Source organism: Cryptomeria japonica, chromosome 7, assembly GCF_030272615.1.
Source record: "Cryptomeria japonica chromosome 7, Sugi_1.0, whole genome shotgun sequence".
In the NCBI taxonomy this organism is placed as follows: domain Eukaryota; kingdom Viridiplantae; phylum Streptophyta; class Pinopsida; order Cupressales; family Cupressaceae; genus Cryptomeria; species Cryptomeria japonica.
This window is the reverse complement of record NC_081411.1, coordinates 832,091,858-832,111,910: the sequence shown is the minus strand read 5'-3', so window position 1 is coordinate 832,111,910 and position 20,053 is coordinate 832,091,858. Positions and strand designations below refer to the sequence as shown.

At 35.8% G+C, this 20,053-nt stretch overlaps 1 protein-coding gene across 2 annotated transcripts in view; it reads left to right on the top strand.

Moving 5' to 3' along the window:
* LOC131074294 (regulatory-associated protein of TOR 1) overlaps positions 1-20,053 on the top strand; it is a 71,865-nt gene that overhangs the window by 47,932 nt on the left and 3,880 nt on the right. The window contains exons 18-20 of one of the 2 annotated variants that reach the window (XM_058010879.2): positions 15,079-15,203; positions 15,312-15,457; positions 15,588-15,689. In XM_058010879.2, the coding sequence (XP_057866862.1) occupies positions 15,079-15,203; positions 15,312-15,457; positions 15,588-15,689 (373 nt within the window). Of the gene's footprint in view, positions 1-15,078; positions 15,220-15,311; positions 15,458-15,587; positions 15,690-20,053 lie in introns of those variants that run through there. The other variant, XM_058010880.2, reaches the window with a different exon arrangement.

The following is a 20,053-nucleotide window of genomic DNA, read 5'->3' as shown; positions in this document are numbered from 1 at the left end:
TAGGAGGCGTCACAAATTTGTGTCTTTTATCATTCACACCATCCACCACTATAGCATTAGAATCAATAAGATCTTGGATTTCATGCTTCAAATGGATACATATCTTTGCATCATGCTCTAGTTGATGATGGTATTGGCAAAAGGCTTTTGAGTCAAAAGGTGGCAAGGAGTGGAAGTATCTATTATTAATCAATTGAAGTATGATGCTATGTAAAGAACTAGAAAGGGGAGTGAAGTTTCAATGTGTGAATTTTGAAGAAAAGAGAGCTACAACAAGGTTTGATGTTGCTGCCTCTTGAGAATCAATATGATTAGAATAATTCTTGCCATTGATTTTGACAAAGTTCTTATTTTGTTTTCTGAAGTTTTGAAATGTTTGGTGAACATCCTCATTTCTATCAATTGGAGTCAAAGATGACGAGGGTTCATATTGACTCACTTGAAGTTGATAGTTATGAAGTGCTGTGCACAATTTTGTGAAAGATGCAAATTCAGAAAACAAAAGCTGATCTCTATTGTCTTTTTACAAATTATCAATGAAAATCCTTTGAATATCACCATCAGGTATAGGATAAGCAATTTGTGCAGAGAAATGTTTATATCTACCAATGAAATTAGTTACTTTTTCCTTAGCACCTTGTTTACAATGCACTAAATTAGTCCAAGTAACTTGTGGCCCAATATTGTTTTGAAAATGTTGAATGATTGCATCAACCAATTGTTGAAATGTATTGATTGAATATCCAGGTAAGGAGAAAAACCATTCCGAATCGTTATCCTTTAAAGAATGAGGGAATAGTTTTGCAAGAAGCCTTTGGTCATGAAAGAAGGCACTACATAAAGCGGAAAATGTTTTCACATGTGTGGGGGTCACCTTGTCCTTTTTATTTCTCCAAATGGGGAACCTCAATGTGTTGTGGAAGAGGAGTATGAAGGATGTCAATGGAAAGTGGACTAGATTGCAATATGTAAGAATAATGGATTTGGGTTGGGTTATGGTAGTGTTGTGACCTTTTCACTCATCACCCCATTGCAAACGGGGACCCTCCTTGTTTCTTGCTTTCTAGGGTTTTTGTTAGAGCCTCGTGACCTCTCAACACCATTTTTGTCAGTTTTGAATGGTCTAAGTTTTGGAATTCATAATACAGTTTGTGCCAGCCATGGTCAAAACAGAGTCTAGACGTCGTCAACATGCTTAGAAAGTCCAAAGGATGAAGATTGCAATTGATTTGAGTGAATTTGAACAACTTTCTATTTTTTGAAAGTTTTGCTTTTTCCTATTCTTTAGGAAGTCTCGTTTTTGGCATTTTAAGCGCGATCCTTGAAATGGCTATTTTTAGAAAGTTTTTCCTATTTAGGGATGTTTGCTTTTTTTCTATTTTTGGAAAGGGGATGTAGGGTTTGCACTATTGGCTCCGAATTACACTGAAAATGATCAACAATTTCCTCCAAAATTCAAGTTGCGTTCGAAAAAGCTAAGTTCCTAGATTTTAGGGTTCTAGAGGAATTTTGAGGATTTTGATCTGGTTTCCATGGAGATAATCTTTCTTCGAAGTCTGCCCTATGAAGAGGGTATGAAGTGCATGAAGCTAGCAAAGTTCGCCCTAGAAAGAGATGATATGAAGGGCAAGAGTGTGTCCAAGTCCGCTCAAGTGGAATGAAGTGCAAAGATATGTCCAAGTCCGCCCAACATCACAAGCAATGGGGCATCAAATCCATGAAGTCCGTTGACATAAGGTGCCCAACTCAAGCAAAGTCCGCCCAATCTACAAGTTGAGGTGCATGACTTCAATGAAGTCTGCCCAAGAGCATGGTATATGGTGCCTAACTTAAGACAATCAAGAGTGTGCCCCTCAAGTGTAAGTAGAAACACTTCAATGATATGAAGGGCAAGAGTGTGCCCTACCTCAAGTGTAAGTGGAAACACTTCAATGAAGTCCACCTAAGTAAAAGAGAATCAGATTCATCAAGTTCGCCTTATGTAAAACTTGCTAATTTTGGAATGAAAGAAAAGAATATTCCCACACGCTGTCAGCAAGGGATCTTGATCAAGTTCAAACTGGTGATTTGTAGCTAGGCTGGATCCCTCTAGGGCCGACCTAGTACATATAATGCTGAGTGGCCTCTCGGCCTCAGCATTTTGACATATCACTTTATTGTGTAAACCCTCTTTGGGTCTGGCCCTATTTGGGCGACGGGTGTAACTTGTATGACTGACTGGTATATGTAACGTGTAATTAAGTGAGACTCATATTGAGTCCTACCCCAAATGAAACTTGTAATGAGCAACAATTGATGTAACTTGTGAATGGGCCTTGACCCATATTTGAAATGTAACTTGGCTCCTAAATATACAAGGCCGACCAAGGGTTATTGTGTGTATGATCTCCTATATATGAAAGGAGACTTGAGGATCTTAAAGAAATTATTGACACAAGCAAATCTATCTCATGCGAACCATCTCTGATCAGCAGCGGGCCTCCTCAGCAACATATATCTGCACTAGGGCATTTATCTATGACAGCGAATCTGTGCAAGGAGGAGCAAACCTGTTTTAAGGCTTAGTAAATCTAATTCTGCACATCCGAACCTACCTAAACTCTGCCGAATTTCTGTTCATGCTGAGCGAGCACACTCAAGGCCAAGCGAACACCAATTCATCATCAGCGAAGACATTGCTGGGCTGCCGAACTTGATACATAATGGGCGAAGCACCTTAGGTCTGCCGAATTTGGTCTCAATTCGGCTGACAGTAACTGTGATCTGCATACACATTCAATCCTTCATCTTCAGATAAGCTCGCTCTTGTTGCTGTGTGCCCTAAAGGGGTTAACGTTTGTAATCTGCTACTGTGTTTATTCTAATCAGATCTGAGATCTTTGGTTGCTGGGTTTTTCCTCCAAGAGGGATGTTTTCCCAGGGTACATGTGTGTTATGCATATGATTTACTTTGCATTCTGATTTTCTGTTCTATACTGCTAATCTGATTGCTAAAACTAACACAAACTAAAGGCAAATGCAGAAAGTTTTTGAAAGAGGAATATTGAAGATTGAGTTCGAATCATGGACTGAAAACTAAATTAGAAACTTTCATTTAAGACTGAGATTCACAATTCGAATTTGGCAAGGAGATGATAGCTCAACTAAGATTCAATTTAGAAACTTTCTCTTACAACTCGAAAGACTAAAGAGTGAATAGAAACAAATTTTAAGAGATCTTCTGTGTTTATAATTGAGAATTCGAACTTCATTACAAATACAATTCATTCTTTCATTTTCTCATATGAAGTTCGAACTTTGGAGAGCAAGTAGAGAGAGTTTTTGAGAGAAGTTTTCTGCAGGCTGAAGAGATTTTGAAGGAGACTTTGTGCAGGTCTGAGGATTTTCAACAATATTTCAGAGGTTCATACACAGTTTGGAGAAGAATTTTTGACTGTTTTGAAGAGCAAATTCACAAATTTTTGGAGATCAACCTCTGATTTTCCATCTTAAACAGCATTTCTTCTCTCCTTTCTCCTCCTTTTGAAGGTGAATTTGGTTTTATGGGCAGGATATCAGGTTTCCTAACCTGATTTTTCAAAAGTTTCAAAGAAAGAACAAATGTAATAAATTTTCCTTCTCTTCTTTCTTATTTTCTTCTCCATAAGACAGTATTAGCATGGACTTAAACAAATATCTTGGACCTAGTTTATTCTCAATCTTGATTTTGATCAAAATCAGACATGAAAGTACCCAAGTTTGGTCATATTCAAGGGTTTTTCTGAGATTTCAAGAATATCTAAGTGTTGAGAACCCTTTTTAAGAACTAAGTGTTGGAAAAATTGAAAAAATCGAAATACACTTAGCTGCAAAACTCCAAATCCCCACTTGAAATACAAATTCTAACTTAATTTTGTTCAAAACTTGCAGATTTGGATGACCTCGATAATTGGACCATCTCACAGAGTCCACATGAAGTTCCAAGTTGATAAGGATTCTCCTTCGGAATCGAAGATAAATTTCCAATGGAAGCAAGTGGGAGACACAAACCTCAGACGCATAAACCTTTGAGAATTCAAGAAGAGGAAGCACGACATGGATACCCAGTTAACCACAACAATTGCATGGAAAATGATGCGAAATGGGATAGTGTAGGCTGCTAGTTTCCTTCCAGCAGCTCAATGTACCGAATTGATCGTAGAATGTTTCAAACATTATAATCCGGAGAACAGAGAGATAGGGGCACCTGATGGAAGGATACTTGCAAATATTGGTGAAGTAGCAATTAGAGAGGCCTTCCGCATCCCTGACCCAATTATATCAGGATAATATGGAAGAGTATGAGGCTAACATCAACCATTCATGGTTGGAGAAGCCTAGAAAAAGTATTTCGAAGATGTCTAAGACCTTCATTAGGCCTTATTTCAAAGAGGACAATGGAGACCTCACAGTCTTGTTAAACAAAGTTATGGGCAGCCAACAAGGTGCACCCTTTGAGCCATGGATGTACTATTTTATTCATGAGGTGATTGTTGGAGTTAAAATGATTAGCTAGGTAAAGATCATAAGTGACAATTTAGATGATCAGTTGAGAAATCTGAAAAAGAATAGAACAATTTATATGAGTTCCTATTTGATCTATTCTTTAGCCCAAACATACAGATACAAAGGCCTTGTGTGTAGAGGAGCTGTTGGAAATAAAGAAAATCAGTTCGCTGTCTATGATTGCTATCCACAACTGCACTTGGAGGAGAAGTTTCATTTGAAAAGGGTCAATGATGCATTCCTTATGCATGTTACAAGAACTCTTCAAGGAGGTCTTCATCAACGATTATCTTGAGAGTCAAAATATTTGATCAATTGGTTTGAGAATTATACTTCTTGAGGTATCAAGACAATTGGAAAATTTAATAATTGTTCAAAGACGAAAACAAAAGACAAGAGCGTCGTTTCCTCTCAGTATCGGAAAAGGGTTGGAGACTTGTCCATCATTTCAATCCTTTTCATCGGATGGGAATGGTTAATGGAGAGAAGTTTGAGCACAAACTAGACCTCGAGGACTATTGGGCCAATGTTGTTGATAACTTCGAGATAAGGAAGAGATTCTTGTCTAGAATCCCATTGAACTTGATCAAGGCATTGAAGGTATTTCGAGTGGCTGACCAAATTGAAGAAGAGAATGAATTCGAGCAATCACATTACACCACCTGGAAGAATGAATCTCTTGCTCTAGTTGATTAGACAAATTCTGAAAGATCTGACTTGGGTGATCTTATGAGATTTGTGATCACAAAAGAGCTCAAAGCAAGGAACATTGCCTTCACCTATGATCTCATGGGGACTGATGAGTCCATGTCTTTGAATCACTGTGTGACATCCAGCGGTTCAAGGAAGCCAGAAAGTGTTGGATCAAGGAAGAGGACAAAGCCCACTGAGAACTCAATAAGAGCAAAAGGAAAGAACATTACTGGAGAAGTAGATGTGAGTAAACGACAGAAGTCAAATGAAGCTCATTCAACTATAAGGCGCTTCATCCACCGCTCCAATTAGAGTTTTAATTGATGAGCAAGAGTTGGACAGTGAAATTTGAGGCAACGAGATGAGGGTTCCTTCTCCCATAATTGAAGAAATCATGGAGGAACTAGTTTAGGAACCCTTTTTCACAAAGGTTATAGAAGTTGAGAAACCTGAATCTGAGACATAATTCTGAGAAATCAAGTAAAGTGAGACGACCCAAGCCGACCAAGAAGTTTTCTTTGATCCAAAGGAACAATGCAAGATTCAGGACAGTTTGGGTAGCAGTGCCAAGAGGAGATAAAGCTCAAGACGATATCACTCCATAAGTTTGGGTAAGACCACTAAGATCCAAGAGGTCCAGGAATTTGATGATTCCCGCATTACCATGAAGGGGAGGATAAACAAAGAAGTCGAGAAGAGAAAGAAAGTAGAGGTTGAGAATGAGGAAGTGAGGAAATATGTCCAACACTTAACAAATCCTATTGATAGGGAGGAGGTACCAGTTACTCCACCCATACCTCTTCCACAAGAATCAATGAAAGATTATGAAGACATGAAGGCCACTTTCAGACGTACTTGTTGAGAACCTAGTATCAGCATATGACTCCACCTCTTCCTTATTGAGTAGAATGTAGGACATAGCTGAAGCTTGGGAGGATATTGAAGAAATACAAAACGGAATAATCCCATGCTTGAAAACCATCAAAGGGCTTTCCCAACAGGATCTAGTAGATGGAAAGGTCATCCAACCTGGCGACATATATGATATCAGCACTTGGTACTTTGCTTTGGCAACCGTGGTTGAATCTTTGAGGAAATCAGAGGCTAGATGTTTGGAGGTAGGAAAGACTATTAGAAGTATTGAGGACAAAGTCTTCCTTGTAGCAGCCGAGATATTGTAGCAAGATGAAGTGCGAGAGAAGCATTTGAGTACATAGAATTTGTGGGCCAAGATTCAAGGAAACTTCTTCAAAGTTTTAGGGCCAATTCTCAAGGATGATCTCACTAGGATTTCAAGATTCTTGCTCATTGATGAGAACTTCCTAGCAAAGGCAGCTGAATGGGAAAACACTCTCGCCACATGTACGGATGACGTGGACATGGTCGACTATCAAATTGGCAACTTGCCACATGTCACCATGGAGGAGATTCGACCAATAGTGTCTAGATACATTGCATCTTCTGAAAAGGATCATGAGCGCCCAGTCCACTGAAATTAGCAGTTGTGCCACTTTTCATGTTTTCTCTTGTTCGAACTATTAGAGTTTTGGGAACCCCTAATTAGGGTTTTGGAGAGTTTGAGATTTTTGAAAAATTGTTGCGAGAAGGTCATTTTGGATAATATATTGCTTGTGTGCTTTTTAGGCTTTGTAATCTCTATTATTTGAATAATTGGCAAGGTTTTCAATTTCTTCAACACAATAGTTTAGATTTTTATTTCAAGTTGTTAAATGAATGCAAGATTTGATAAGTATTGATTCGTGGTGTATCTCCGCTCATACTTTTGATGAACAAATGATTTTTGTTCATTGTGTAAAGTTAGTCTGAGCTTTCCTTTGTGTATGCTTAACTTCCGATCATAAGCACATCCCTTGAAGATTGCATCTGCTTTGTGTAGTTGTCTTAAGAGAGGCGAAGCAAAGTGTGGTTATTGAGTTCATTTAGTTAATATGGTCTCTTGAATTCATAGGAGTAGAATAGACCTTCTAAATCCTTATCCTTTTATCTTTTACTTTGAAAGTCTAAATCTGAAAATTCGCCCCCAAAAAAAAGAGAGAGAAGAAAGAGCATCTATTGTCAAATTTGTCTAAGTCCTAAATTGTGAACCATTCTACGTAAGGCCCCCTTTTATTTCAGCAATACATCACAAGGTAGCTACCCAACACAAAGTCGCTTGTTCGCATATAAACCTTGAAGTCGCCGTATGGTCTTTCTTGTGCAATCTTGGCATACGTAGTGATTTTGATCAAGAGAGGATAGAGTGTACTTGGCATTTTATTCTAATGTTCGGTGAATGATAAAACGTACACCAACAGGTAGTCAATTGTTTTTGTAAAGATGAAACATTTTTAATCAAGTGGTTTATGGTGGCTTCAATGGATGAATTGGATTGAGAAAGCTTGGGTTGTGATGGAGGATTTGAAGGTATAGTATGATAGGTAGGTGGAACATTAGGGTAGGTAGGTGGAGGAGATGGTTGAAAAAAAGGGGCTATTATTTGAAGGTGGAAAGTAAGCATATTGATCGATAGGATTTCCTCCACTACTTACATGTGAAGCATTAACATTTTGTGCAATTGTAGCCATGATGACAGATTTATATGTAGGCACATTAGGTAGAGATGTAGGAATAAGCATGTAAATCTCAACTTGGTTTTGAGGAGTGAAATGTCCAAGCACTTCAACACAACTTGAGTTAAAGAGTCATCATCATCATGAGAAGCATGAAGGGAAGGATTCTCAACAATGTTGGGAATGGTAGGTGTTGGAATGAGAGAATTTTCTTCTTAGTTTTTTTCCATCTAACATTATTCATATAGCATAGGGTTGCGATTGCTATCTATTTGATTGTTAAGTGATGTATGATTTTTATTTTGATTGCAATCTATTTGATTGTTAAGTGATGTATGGTTTTTATTTTAATATTATATGTCACAATCAATTTAAAATTATTCCATTATCCTATGAAGAACACATTTCCCTTGATATAAAGCTATATCGCTCTACATATACATCAGTTCTAATATTTGTGCCCCTTCATATTTCTTGATTCATTATACATTTTTTTAGATTGATCTTATTTATACCATATATCCTAATACAAGATATTACTTCAAAAACGTTTAAACAACTTTACAATTAGTTATTACAATATGATGAAAGAGGGATGTAATGAAGTTGAATTATAGACATCATTCATGAAAATAATATCCTGAACCTTCATTTGTGAAATCTTAATGATGAGAGTTGATCAACGTATGATCTAAAGATAAGTTTATTTAGAAAACACATCTCAGCACAAGAATATTGTATATCATTCTCAATAAGAAAAATGATTCCTAAAGAATAAATATTTTATATAAAAATATTTCATTAGAATGCGCTATTAGAACTCCATCTTCTACATGAGGATAAGAATGCATTACACTTGTAAGCGACCATGCTGATCACTTCATCCACAAGCCAACCCCATCAACTATATGAGGCAATGCAAACCTCTTTCCTTCAAACATATTTAATCCAAAATTGTCTAGATATTCAGTTTGTATTTTGTTATATTATTTCCTTTTCCTTAAAAAATATCTTTGTTCCTAATGTGGGTGACGAGCACCTTCACAATTCAATGGGAACTGTTCCATAGGATCAAGTTTTATAGAATTTCTGTGTCCAATAGAGGTGGTGGTTATTGGGAAATACTCTTGGCAATTGTATTACAACATTCATTAACAAATATTACAAATCAATTTTAAACCATAACACCCTTGCATATTGGATGCTGACTTAAGATATGAACAAAGAAACAACGTTTCTCACCTCTGATTATGGATCACTAGGTAATGGATCACTAGATCACTATTACCCTGTTCCTCAATTCATAAAATGCCTCAAGAAATATTGCAGGAGTGAAAATGCATTATTAGAGGTGTGACCTTTGATGACTGCCATAGACCTGTATCCAGAGTCACTTATTTTTGTATTGAAAAATCAGCGCTCTATTGCAATTTATAGCTGTTTATTTCATACACAGTGAAGTTGCTAAGCGATTCTAATTTTTAATCATTTTAGGCATTTTTTTGTAATCTTTATTCAAAATATTCATTACTAGCGGATATTTGGAACTGAAGATCTACAAGCAGCAACAAAGAGAGATTAAGGGGGAGTGCAACTGCGTTATGAAGTCAATATGAATAGAGAAGACGAACAAGAGACTGAAAATGAGGTTGGTTTGTGTATTGGTAGTGCAACTGCGTTCTGAAGTCAATATGAATAGAGAAGACGAACAAGAGACTGAAAATGAGGTTGGTTTGTGTATTGGTAGTAGATGTAATGGATTATCATGTAACAATATTGGTGAGTTCAGCAAAGCAAAAGAGTTTGAATTCTTCACACAACTACATAAACTACCTACAAACTTAAACCCATAGACTTGTTAACTTTCCTTGGTTGAAATATCAATCTCCCTTAGTTGATGTTGAAGGTGTACCTTAAGTGTTAATAATTTATGAGATACGAGAAGTTGCGAATGATTACAGAACACATGTATTTTATGTGTAAGATGCAGTTCAAACAAAGAGTATATTTTTTTTTAACTTTGCGAATCTTTTTTTGGTCTGTGATTTTATAGATTAAAAGCTTCTTGTATTTGTTGTCTCAAACATATAAATCCAATGATGCAACTTGCTGAGAAGCTCGTACCAGACTATGGATCTGAAAATTATTATTATCAAAACAAATCTAGGAAAATATGTTTAAGTGTGCTCAACAAGTCCTCATATTTCATTGCCACTATCACGATTCATTGAATGTGTGGGAGATTGAGGGTGTTTTGGACTCACCAACTCTCAATTTGATCTCATCTTATATTTATGAGTAGTGGAATTTTATAATACACATTTTTAATCTAGGCTTATAAGCTTGGAAATCAACTTTCTAAATATTTTTTAAGGTGCTTTAATATCCACAATACCATGCAAATTGTTTGAAGGTTGGTATGTTTCTTATTGAGGAAAAAGTTGGATCTAGTGCCTTTGAGATGGTGGTCAATTCCAACCACTTCGAGCTTAAAATTGTGCCTATAAGCTCTATCAATCTTTTTGTCTTTTCTTTCCGGTTCTTCATTACTGAAGAATGAGATATTGACATGGATTGCTTTGCCTGCAGTAAGTAACATCTAGGGTAAGTCCATCAATGTCTTGAGAGTTGTCATCTTTCAAAAGGTAAAGACTTGCAAAACTAAATGTATTTCAAATAAAAATTATTAATCAAAGATTTTTAAATTGAGATTTTTGCATGAAGAGTGCAAAGTTTCTTATGTTTTCAAAAGGGCTATGGCACTAGATGGTTTCCGTTCCAGAAGAAAGCTACAGTCGCATGAACTACATATTGCTACCATCGATGCTTCATGCACTTAAAGCCTGCATTGTAATACAGTTTTGAGGGTTATTATGATCTTGTGAATGCAAAAGTATAGACAAGAAAATGTAGTTTTGTTTATCAGTCCACCTTAGAGAAGGACGATATCTTTTTGCTATAATGTTAAGAACCATAGTCCATTGTCAACAGTAGCCATTTGGCAAGTTTAATTGATTGAGAGGACACTTCTACATATTATTGACCCTTAAAAAATGAATTCCTAAAAAAATTTCTTGCATTAATTTATAATAGTCTTGAGCCTATCAAAAAATCCAAGTTCTCTCTCATATGAATATGTCAAGATCTTATCTTGGGCTGTTTGGTTAGTTTTTTTAATTTACTATATTATGATCAATTGTCACTCTTAGACAAGATGAAATTGCATAAAATTTCAAAGATTACCTTGCTATTATAGCTTGGAACCACGATTTTGAGGAAAATCGACAAACCCTCCAAAGAGCAACAAACACGATTTTGTCAAAAAATTGCAAAATTTTTGCAAAAGAGCACTGAGCACTATTTGCTCCAGCATCTCCAAAACAGACTGCAAGATACCAGGGTTGTAGATGTTCGCCTTGACAACTCCAAGTGAGATCCAAAATAGATTGCAACAAAGCATGATTTTTGTGGAAAAAATGGTAATTTTACAAATAACCAAAATCCCACACAAACTTTGTGAATTACAGATTATATTTTAGAATTGAAAAAACCAACAGACAATTTTTCAGGAAAAAATCATGAAAATCCTCTGACTATTTTTTAGGAAAAAATTATGAAAACCCTACCTTGATTTTTTATGGCAAAAAACCAGAAAACCCAGAAGTAATTTTTTTTTGTGGACAAAAATTATGAAATTGACAAATATTTTTTTTGGAGAAAATTATGAAAACCCATAGAATAAGTTTTCAAGGGAAAAAATTATAAATCCCAAAAATAATTTTTAAGGAGAAAATTATGAAAATCTGACAATAATTTGAGGAAAAAAATGATTTAAGACCCATAAATAATTTTTTAGGTGAAAAATTATAAAAAAATCTTCCTGATTAGAAAACAACTTGTACAATCTAACACAAACCCTAGGTCGTAGTCTACATGACTGCCAAGGAAATCATGTCGTCGAGCAAAATGCCGTCGCGTGCTGAAGTGAACCCTGTGAGCAAAATTGCAAAAATCGTGAACCATACCATGAAAATCACCTCCCAAAAATATGTAAATCGTGCCTAAGATCCTTTGCGTAGAGGAAAAGCTCCAAAAAACACAAAAATTGCGCGTGGAAACAACAATTGCCCAGAACAAAGAAGTTGCAAAAACCCACAAAAAACACAAAAAAGGGTTGTGCGTGGAGCATAGAAACAAGCTATGTTACCCCAAGTTTCCAGGATGGGGACAACAAGGGATGGCGGAACAAGTTTCCGGGATGACAATTTTTTTTGCCAATTTTGGGGACGGCAATGGGACGACAAAGGGGACAACTATGTAAAATATAGGCAAAATTTAAAATATATAAGAAAATTTTAAATGTTCATATGAAAAATAGATAAAGCATGTATATATACATTATATTCATATGAAAACATGGATAAATCAGGTATATGTACATTATAGAACCTTAACATACCACGTTTGTGTTCAAAATTCGTTGGCAATACTCATTATGTATTCATAATTAAGAATTCATTGTCGATAATCATTATGCATTCATAATTGAAAATACATTGTCAATATGCCAGCACTTGTTTGCATGTAGTTCATTGTTTCTTTCTGGTTGGCGGATATTTTGATAGTCTTCCATTTCTATTATTATGACCTACAACCGTTTCTTTATGCACTACAAAGTTTTGGGTGTTTGTGAAATTCTATACCAAGCTGTTATTCATATTTCTGAGTGCTTTTGGCTATGATTCAGACCTGTTTACCTTTCATATTTGTGAAAAGTCCAATATTGCAGACCTGCAACCAGTTTTTTACGCACTACCGAGTTCTAAGTGTTTGTGAAATTTATTACCAAGCTGCTGCTCATTATTTCTGAGTGCTTTTGGAAGCGATTTAGAGATGTTTACCCATCATATTAGTGAAAATCCAGTTTTACAAACCTATTATAATTTTTTTTTTTTTTGAGTTTTTGGGGATGGCGGGGCTATGTCCCCAAGTCCCCGAAATGTCCCCGGTACAGGGATGAGGGATTCTGGCTTGGGGACGCGTCCCCGGGTTACGTAGCAGGTCATGGGTAGAAACAAAATGCAGATTGTGGAAACACTGCATCCGTCGCTCAAAGATGCTAAAACTCAACAAAAACCGAGGTGATCCTCGAAAATGTAAAAGGAATCGCGATTTTGCCTTAAACTTGGTCGCGGTTTTTTGCAAAGAAAAAATGGCCCAATCTTGCAAACAGAGACCTGCAATCCAGTTTCACAAAGATCAAAAACCCTAGGTTGGGATCCGCCAATTGAAACATTGTGATTCTGGAGCTAAAAAGAAAACCACGAAATTTCCACTAAAAACTTTTTAGAAAAATTTCACTAAAAGTTTCTTTGAGAATTTTTAGAATTATAAAATTTTCGAAGAATTTTACTCCTTCACCAGGCCCCCAAAAAAATCTTCACAAAAAATTTCCCTGCAAAAAAGAAAAACGAAAGTTCACATGTGATTGCAAATTATTGAACCCTGCCAGAATCCTGAGCCCTCTTGTGAGGAAGTCAGACCCAGATTGGCTCCCGCTTTTGATACTATGAAAATTAATTGAACGAATTAAGTACAAATATACAATATATATAAAGGAATTACAAGATGGTGTTCTAAAAGGAACGAACCGTTAAACTAAAGCTTCAACCTGAAGCTAAATAGCAAAAAATGCTTAAAAAAGCCAAATAGCTAAAAACTAAAAAGCTGACTATGCGTTCTAATAAAAGAAGCAATAGTTACACTGAACATACTAAAAAGCTAAGTAAGTCGACAACTAAGATGACCATTATAGAATAGATATAATATTATTATATTAATAAACTTAAATCAGAATAAGAATATACTAACATATATCACAATAAGAATATATTCAACTTTATTTAATAGCTCATGCAAATTTAATATCCAACAACCTATATTGGTAGCAAAGGTCTTGTCAAACACATGACAACATGCACAAAGAGAAAAGCACAACTAAGAGTCAATGGCAAAGTACTAAAAGTATCATGTCAACCCAATAAGATAACAAACGATCATAAGGATACAAAATGATGACGTTTCAATGCGAAGTACTTGTCTTACTTGTGACTGATAAGAGTATCTAATCAATACATGCAACAAGACACATATATTGTGAGTGTGAGATATCAGAGTCACGATGTCTTGCAATTCTGTGTGATCTACTCCCCTCTCTCCTGTGATACTCTCCCTCCGTGTCTGGAATGGGGAAATATTTCCTATATCCACCTCATTCAGCCAACAAGGTCGTTATTCCATTAACCATAGCATCTATATCATTATATAAAACATTCACTAATCAATCATCATGAAGATAAGAAATTCACATATATTTCTTTAAATAATTATCTAACTGATATTCTGTTTCCCCATATGATGAACAAAACTAAACTATATCAGTACAATTATCTTCAAATAGTTACGCTGATATGCTTCTATTGCTCAATACATTTTGATGAATTTTTACAGTGGAACCAATATTAATTGGCAGACTGCAGGTCAGCTTCTTTGATGAGTTGAATTTCTCTTTTTAGAGTCATTTCTTTGGCTTACATTGGTTTTCCTTATTTAGTTTTAAATGAATGTACATGGTGGGTTTGTATTCTGGGCTGCTGAATTTGTATCTTGACCCAGTTGATATTTAGTACTTTTGGTGGTTGTCATTGTCTCCTTGAGAGAAATGTCAATGAAGAGGTATGCATTTCAGTGAGGCACAATTTGTTGACACAAGCTTCTTCGTTCAGCTTAGATATTGTTCTCAGCATCTTATCTTGTATTTATGGAAGGTAAAATATTGTTTTGGCCACTCTCTGGCAACTGCAAAACTGTTGGTGTGTTTGAGATGGCAAATATTGACGTATTTTGACCTTTTAATATTTATAGACTGTTTTGGTTATTGGATATAATGCTGTTGTGCTAATGGCTTTTCCATGATGGCCAAAAATATTGTAGACAGTAGTAGCATTTGGGTTGGTGCGAGGCGAGGGAGAATAATACATGTTACCATTTTGAGTATAAACAAGTGCAAATTAACCTTGCACCAAAAGTCTGCTTGATTGAGGCCAGTTGTTTCTACAGCTATAAACTAATAATATTTACCTGTAGAGTTGTAATTTTATCTTCCTCACAGACTGCCTGCATTCTAATTTGGCATGTGAAACTCATATGAGTATCTTGGTTGTCACTTGGTATTAATCATATAAATTGTTTTCTTCTGAAAGTATGAAATAAACTCTCTTGTATTTTACAGGATATGGAACTACGAAGAACCTTTCCAGATGAATAATTTTGATAACCATGATGGTGCCAACAGAGGAATATCAAAGCTGTCTCTTGTGAATGAGCTGGATGACAGCATGCTTCTTGTTGCTTCAAGTAAGATCCGTTGCCGGTATGTTTTCCAGATTATTGTGATTCTATGTAGTTTTGAGGTGTTCAAGTGGGAAAGGTGGGGAGGCTGCTAACATTAACTGTAAGTTACAGGTGATGGGAGTGTTCGTGTTTGGAAAGATTACACCCAACGAGATAGACAGAAACTTGCAACGGCTTGGCAAGCAACTCAAGGGCACAGACCTGGTGCTCGCAGTGTAAATGCTGTGGTTGATTGGCAGCAGTTGACAGGCTATCTGGTAATGCTAAATTAGGTCGTCCTCATTTTGTTTGCTGACACTTGTTTATTTAATGGTTTCTTATTATGTGTTGCTATTCTGCATTATTTTTCTTCTCATATACGGATTCTGTGTTTCTTTTAACTTGCAGTATGCATCAGGGGAGATATCCTCCATCATGGTTTGGGATCTTGATAGAGAACAACTGGCTTGGAATATCCCATCTTCCTCAGAGAGTTGTATTTCAGCCCTGGTTAGTTTGTGTTGCTCTGAAACTAAATGTATTTTGCAAAGGCTTATAGAAGTGCTTTATAATTCTGAGCTTTCTTTTTGTAAGGTATTATAAAGTAAAATACCAATTTTAGCTGAATTTAGATATTTGGCAGTTACATGATTTGCAATAATTAGATTTTTTTTGAGAATTTTATGTTTTTTTCTACTATTATGCAAATTTTTTAAGTTATAAATGTTTTTTAGTGCTGGATTCTTTTTTGGTAATTAGACAAAGGAGGATGCCATGGTAAATAACCACAGGTATTAATAATCTATACTTTTCACAGTAACAATTTAACAAATTCTGGATGATTTCCTCCTATGAGCGATTGATTTACTCTTTATTCGATTGCATAGATCTACCTCTGTTGCTAGTTCTTTGGTTTCATTCGCAGGAGATGGTGAATCTGGATGGTATCTTGATCACATGATAATTAGGAAGCAACAAAAAATTGATACTATGACAAAATATCATTCACTTTAATATGGGCAGCATATTTATAGAAGATTCCATAGGGTGGTTGCTGAAAGGATTGGTGTAATGTCTTAATGAGATAAATAAATAATAATATTATTTCACCGAGCCTCTTTTTATGTTTGATAGGTTGTTAATCAAGATGGCAGTCGTGGTATACTTCTCAGAGCTTAATTCCGGGGTTTTTGCCCTCATTAATTCTCCTAGTATGCTAGGTCTATGTGCATAACAGTAAGGTAAAATACCTTCAATTCAAACAGCAGGTGAAGGGAGTTGCAAGAAAGGCACAAAACTAATTTAGAAGAGAAGAGAAGTTCATGTTATTGTGATGAAAATGTTGTTTGAATTTCTTATTTTTGGAGAAATGAGGCCCCCCCACTAGAACAAATGGGAGGTACTAGGTTCATGTCCTAGCGGGTCCATGGATGATTTCTCATGACATTGGAGACAAAGGCTAGGATCCTCCCGCATCCAAAATGTTGTAATGTGGCAGGAGATGTATGAGAAACAATTAAACTACAAAAGGACTAGTGACAAAGTGGGCTGGTAGCTCAGTAGTAGAGCAATGTGAAACAAGTGGGAACAACCTAATGTAGTGTAAACAATAAGTTAATAACAAATTAATAGTCATAAATTAAATTTAAAATAAATGTTAAAATTTCATAAATTTATCTTCATCAATTTCAAATTGGAGAAAGTCATGAAGATGCATTGGAATATGATGGTTTCCCACAAACATTTGAATCTTCTCACCAAGTGTAGGGAGTGCATGGTAGATGGTATCCAAAAAATGTGACCTTCCTTTAACTGAAGCACCTACTGCCCTACGATTCATTGCATTGTTTGTTATGACCTGACCAACTTTCTCAATAGTCACCATTTGAAGGATTCAATGAGAAAATTGGAAATGAAGATTGCAATCCTTCACTAACCCCTCACAATTAATTGCCTTAAAAAAAGTGCCCCTTTAGGGGACATTGCAATCATATTTATTAAAGGATGGTTTTTGTAATATTTTCATTTATTAGAAATAATGGACACTTTTATTTCAATCCATGAACTTGTGATTGGTTTTAGTGATGTCTTCGCAATTTTTTTGTTTCTTTTTCCAATAAAGTGGTGCATGCCTTCTCATACCTAGGATATATATCCAAATGGTGTTTGATTAATTGCTACCACCATTGCTTGCTAATATGATGATCTCACCAGGTTAAGACCATTGGCATAAATGTAATGTACAATGCCTCTCGACTCATTTTGAAATGCCTAATCCAATTTGCTTTTTTTGTTGGAAGAAATAGATGGATCCTTTTGGATATATGGTGTCTCGAAGAAACAATCTGGGGCAACCACTATTGATGGATCCTATAGTTGGCTTCCTTGAACCTTTCTTTGCTACATGATAAAATTTTAATTTTACTCTTATTGACAACATTATCATCTTCTTCTTTAATATTGGCCATAATTTATTCTTTTGGCAATCTTTTTTCGTTTGGCCCTTGTCAAACTCTAATTCCTTGGTTGATCATAGCACAAACGTGAGCTTTCACTGGAGTATACAAACTTTTATACTTAATTCCTCAATGACTACAATGCTAAAGACGAGCCCTACCTCTTGGAAGCTGTTTAATCATTGTAACATATTTCCATAGAAGTGATGCTTGATTGTATTTGATGTGTTTGTGTTGAGGGACATTGAACTTGAACTACTAGGGATTTTGAATAGGTTGCCGTTATAACAAAACTTATGAAATAATAAAAATGTAAACTTGGAGTACATGTAATAAAACGAAAGTAAAAGTACATTCTTACAATACACAAACATAATAAAAACATAAAAAAATAAAAAAAATATCTAAAATATTTTATATAATTTTTATAATTTTGGGAAAAAATTCTCTGTTTCCAAGTTCTTCTAGTAGCCCCTTGTATTTGTATTGGTCGAATTTGGGGTTGGGATGGCTTTGTGTTCACCAAAGGTATGCCTTAGGTTCTTAGGGTAGACCTTGGGCAATTTTGGGTTCCAGGGTTGGGGCCTTGGTGAACTTGAGTCGGACATGAGTGAAACTCGTTGTGTTGGACACACACACACCCCGTCTCCTACAGGAACCCCCCTTTTTGTTTCGCTTGCTTTGCTGGAGTTTTGTAGCGGCTCTGTCTTGCAAGGATTGCATGATGGAGAGAGAGATCAGATCAAAGTAATTCGTTCAAATAACAGGAGTATGACAGGGATTAGAGGTGAGGCATGCAGTATTGTATGAAGGTGCTCTTTAAGTCTAGTAGTGGACGCCTTGCACAACGTTCAGTGAGAAAGCCTATAAACAGGTGAAATAGAGAAAATGAGGACTCAAAGGTGTAAGCCTAAGAGCCTAAGTCTAACCCAAACCGGGCTGCTAACAAAGAGCTTGAGAACTTAGAAATGTTTAAGGGCACAAGGAAGGAATTAAGGATTCAAGTTTGAATCAAGCACAAAAACATAAGGATTGGCATAGACATGATTTTCGGAGAAGAAGAAAGAAATAAGGTTCAAGACCAACATTGACTTAAGAGAGAGTTTAAGGATTGGGAATGTATATGGTTTAATGACCACACCTAGTTTGCCACCATTTTTTTTAATCTTTCCTATGAAGAATTTTGTTAAACAGTTGGCACCCAAGCTCTGATATCACTGTTATAGTCAACCACTATTTGCAAACCAATTCTTTTCACCACCCATAAAGATTACTAATTTCTACCATGCAGGCATTTTGTCAATCAGTTTGCATTTTGTTGGTTTCTACGTTTTTTTCAATGTCTTTCCAATAGAATTTGTTATAGAACAATGCAATATGCAAACAGAAAGTATGGCATATAAAATGCTGAAAATGAACTCTTAAGAGTCTTTTATAACTTTCTTGGGGAGCTCACACACATTTCCAGCCAATGTGGGATAAATAGATATGCTTTTCTTTTTAATATTCAAGTCTCCAAGTACTTTTAGTGAAAGGGAACTTTTAATTTTTAAATTACTTTTCCCTTTACCTAAGCTCCCTTTATTAAAATCTCTATGAGTTCTTTGTCAATCCAAACCTGGCCCAGTTGACTTACTGTAAATAGTAAGTATCCCAAAAACACACTAAAACACCTCAAAATCGCCTACAACTGAAACTGTCTAGGCCAAATATCCTCAAGATCACTTAAATGTCCTGGTTAGCCTACGGGACCATGGAGAAATAGGCTATAACAACAACCTCATACAACATGTGCTAGAAAGGGGACATTACATATGGATTTTAGATAAAATGAAAACAAGAGTACTAAACACATAGCAAACTTAAGGATGGACAGGGAACAAAGACAAGTAGCCCAAAATGTTGGCCAGCTCGGACTAGGAAAAGAATGTTGGAATAAGGAAATAATACAAAGATAAACCCAAAATCAGACTTTGTATGATAAAAGGGAATAAGCCTTAATCTCTAAATTCTTCCTAAAACCGAGTTTGCACCCAAAATGGAGTTTTTCTGCCTCAAATTTGGTATTTGCAGTCAAATCAGGAATAGGCCCCTAATCCTAAAAACCTTTCTATCACAAATTTTGCAGACTCCCAAATTCGATGTTTGGATAGAAAATTGGAATAGAAGTAATCTAAAAAATCTTCCTAGCACCAAATTTTCAACGAGAACACTCAAATTCGGTATTTGCATTCAAAGGAGGAATAGGCACTAATCCCAGAACTTTGAGTTTCCAAGAGTATTCCCAATGCTGAGTTTTAGTTTGAAAGATTTTTATGTTCCAAAGTTCGGACTTCAAAAGGGGACTGATCATTTAGATAATATCCCCGTTTGCATATTACTTTCGAAGTGCCCTAAACTCTCTTTGCGTGATCTGTA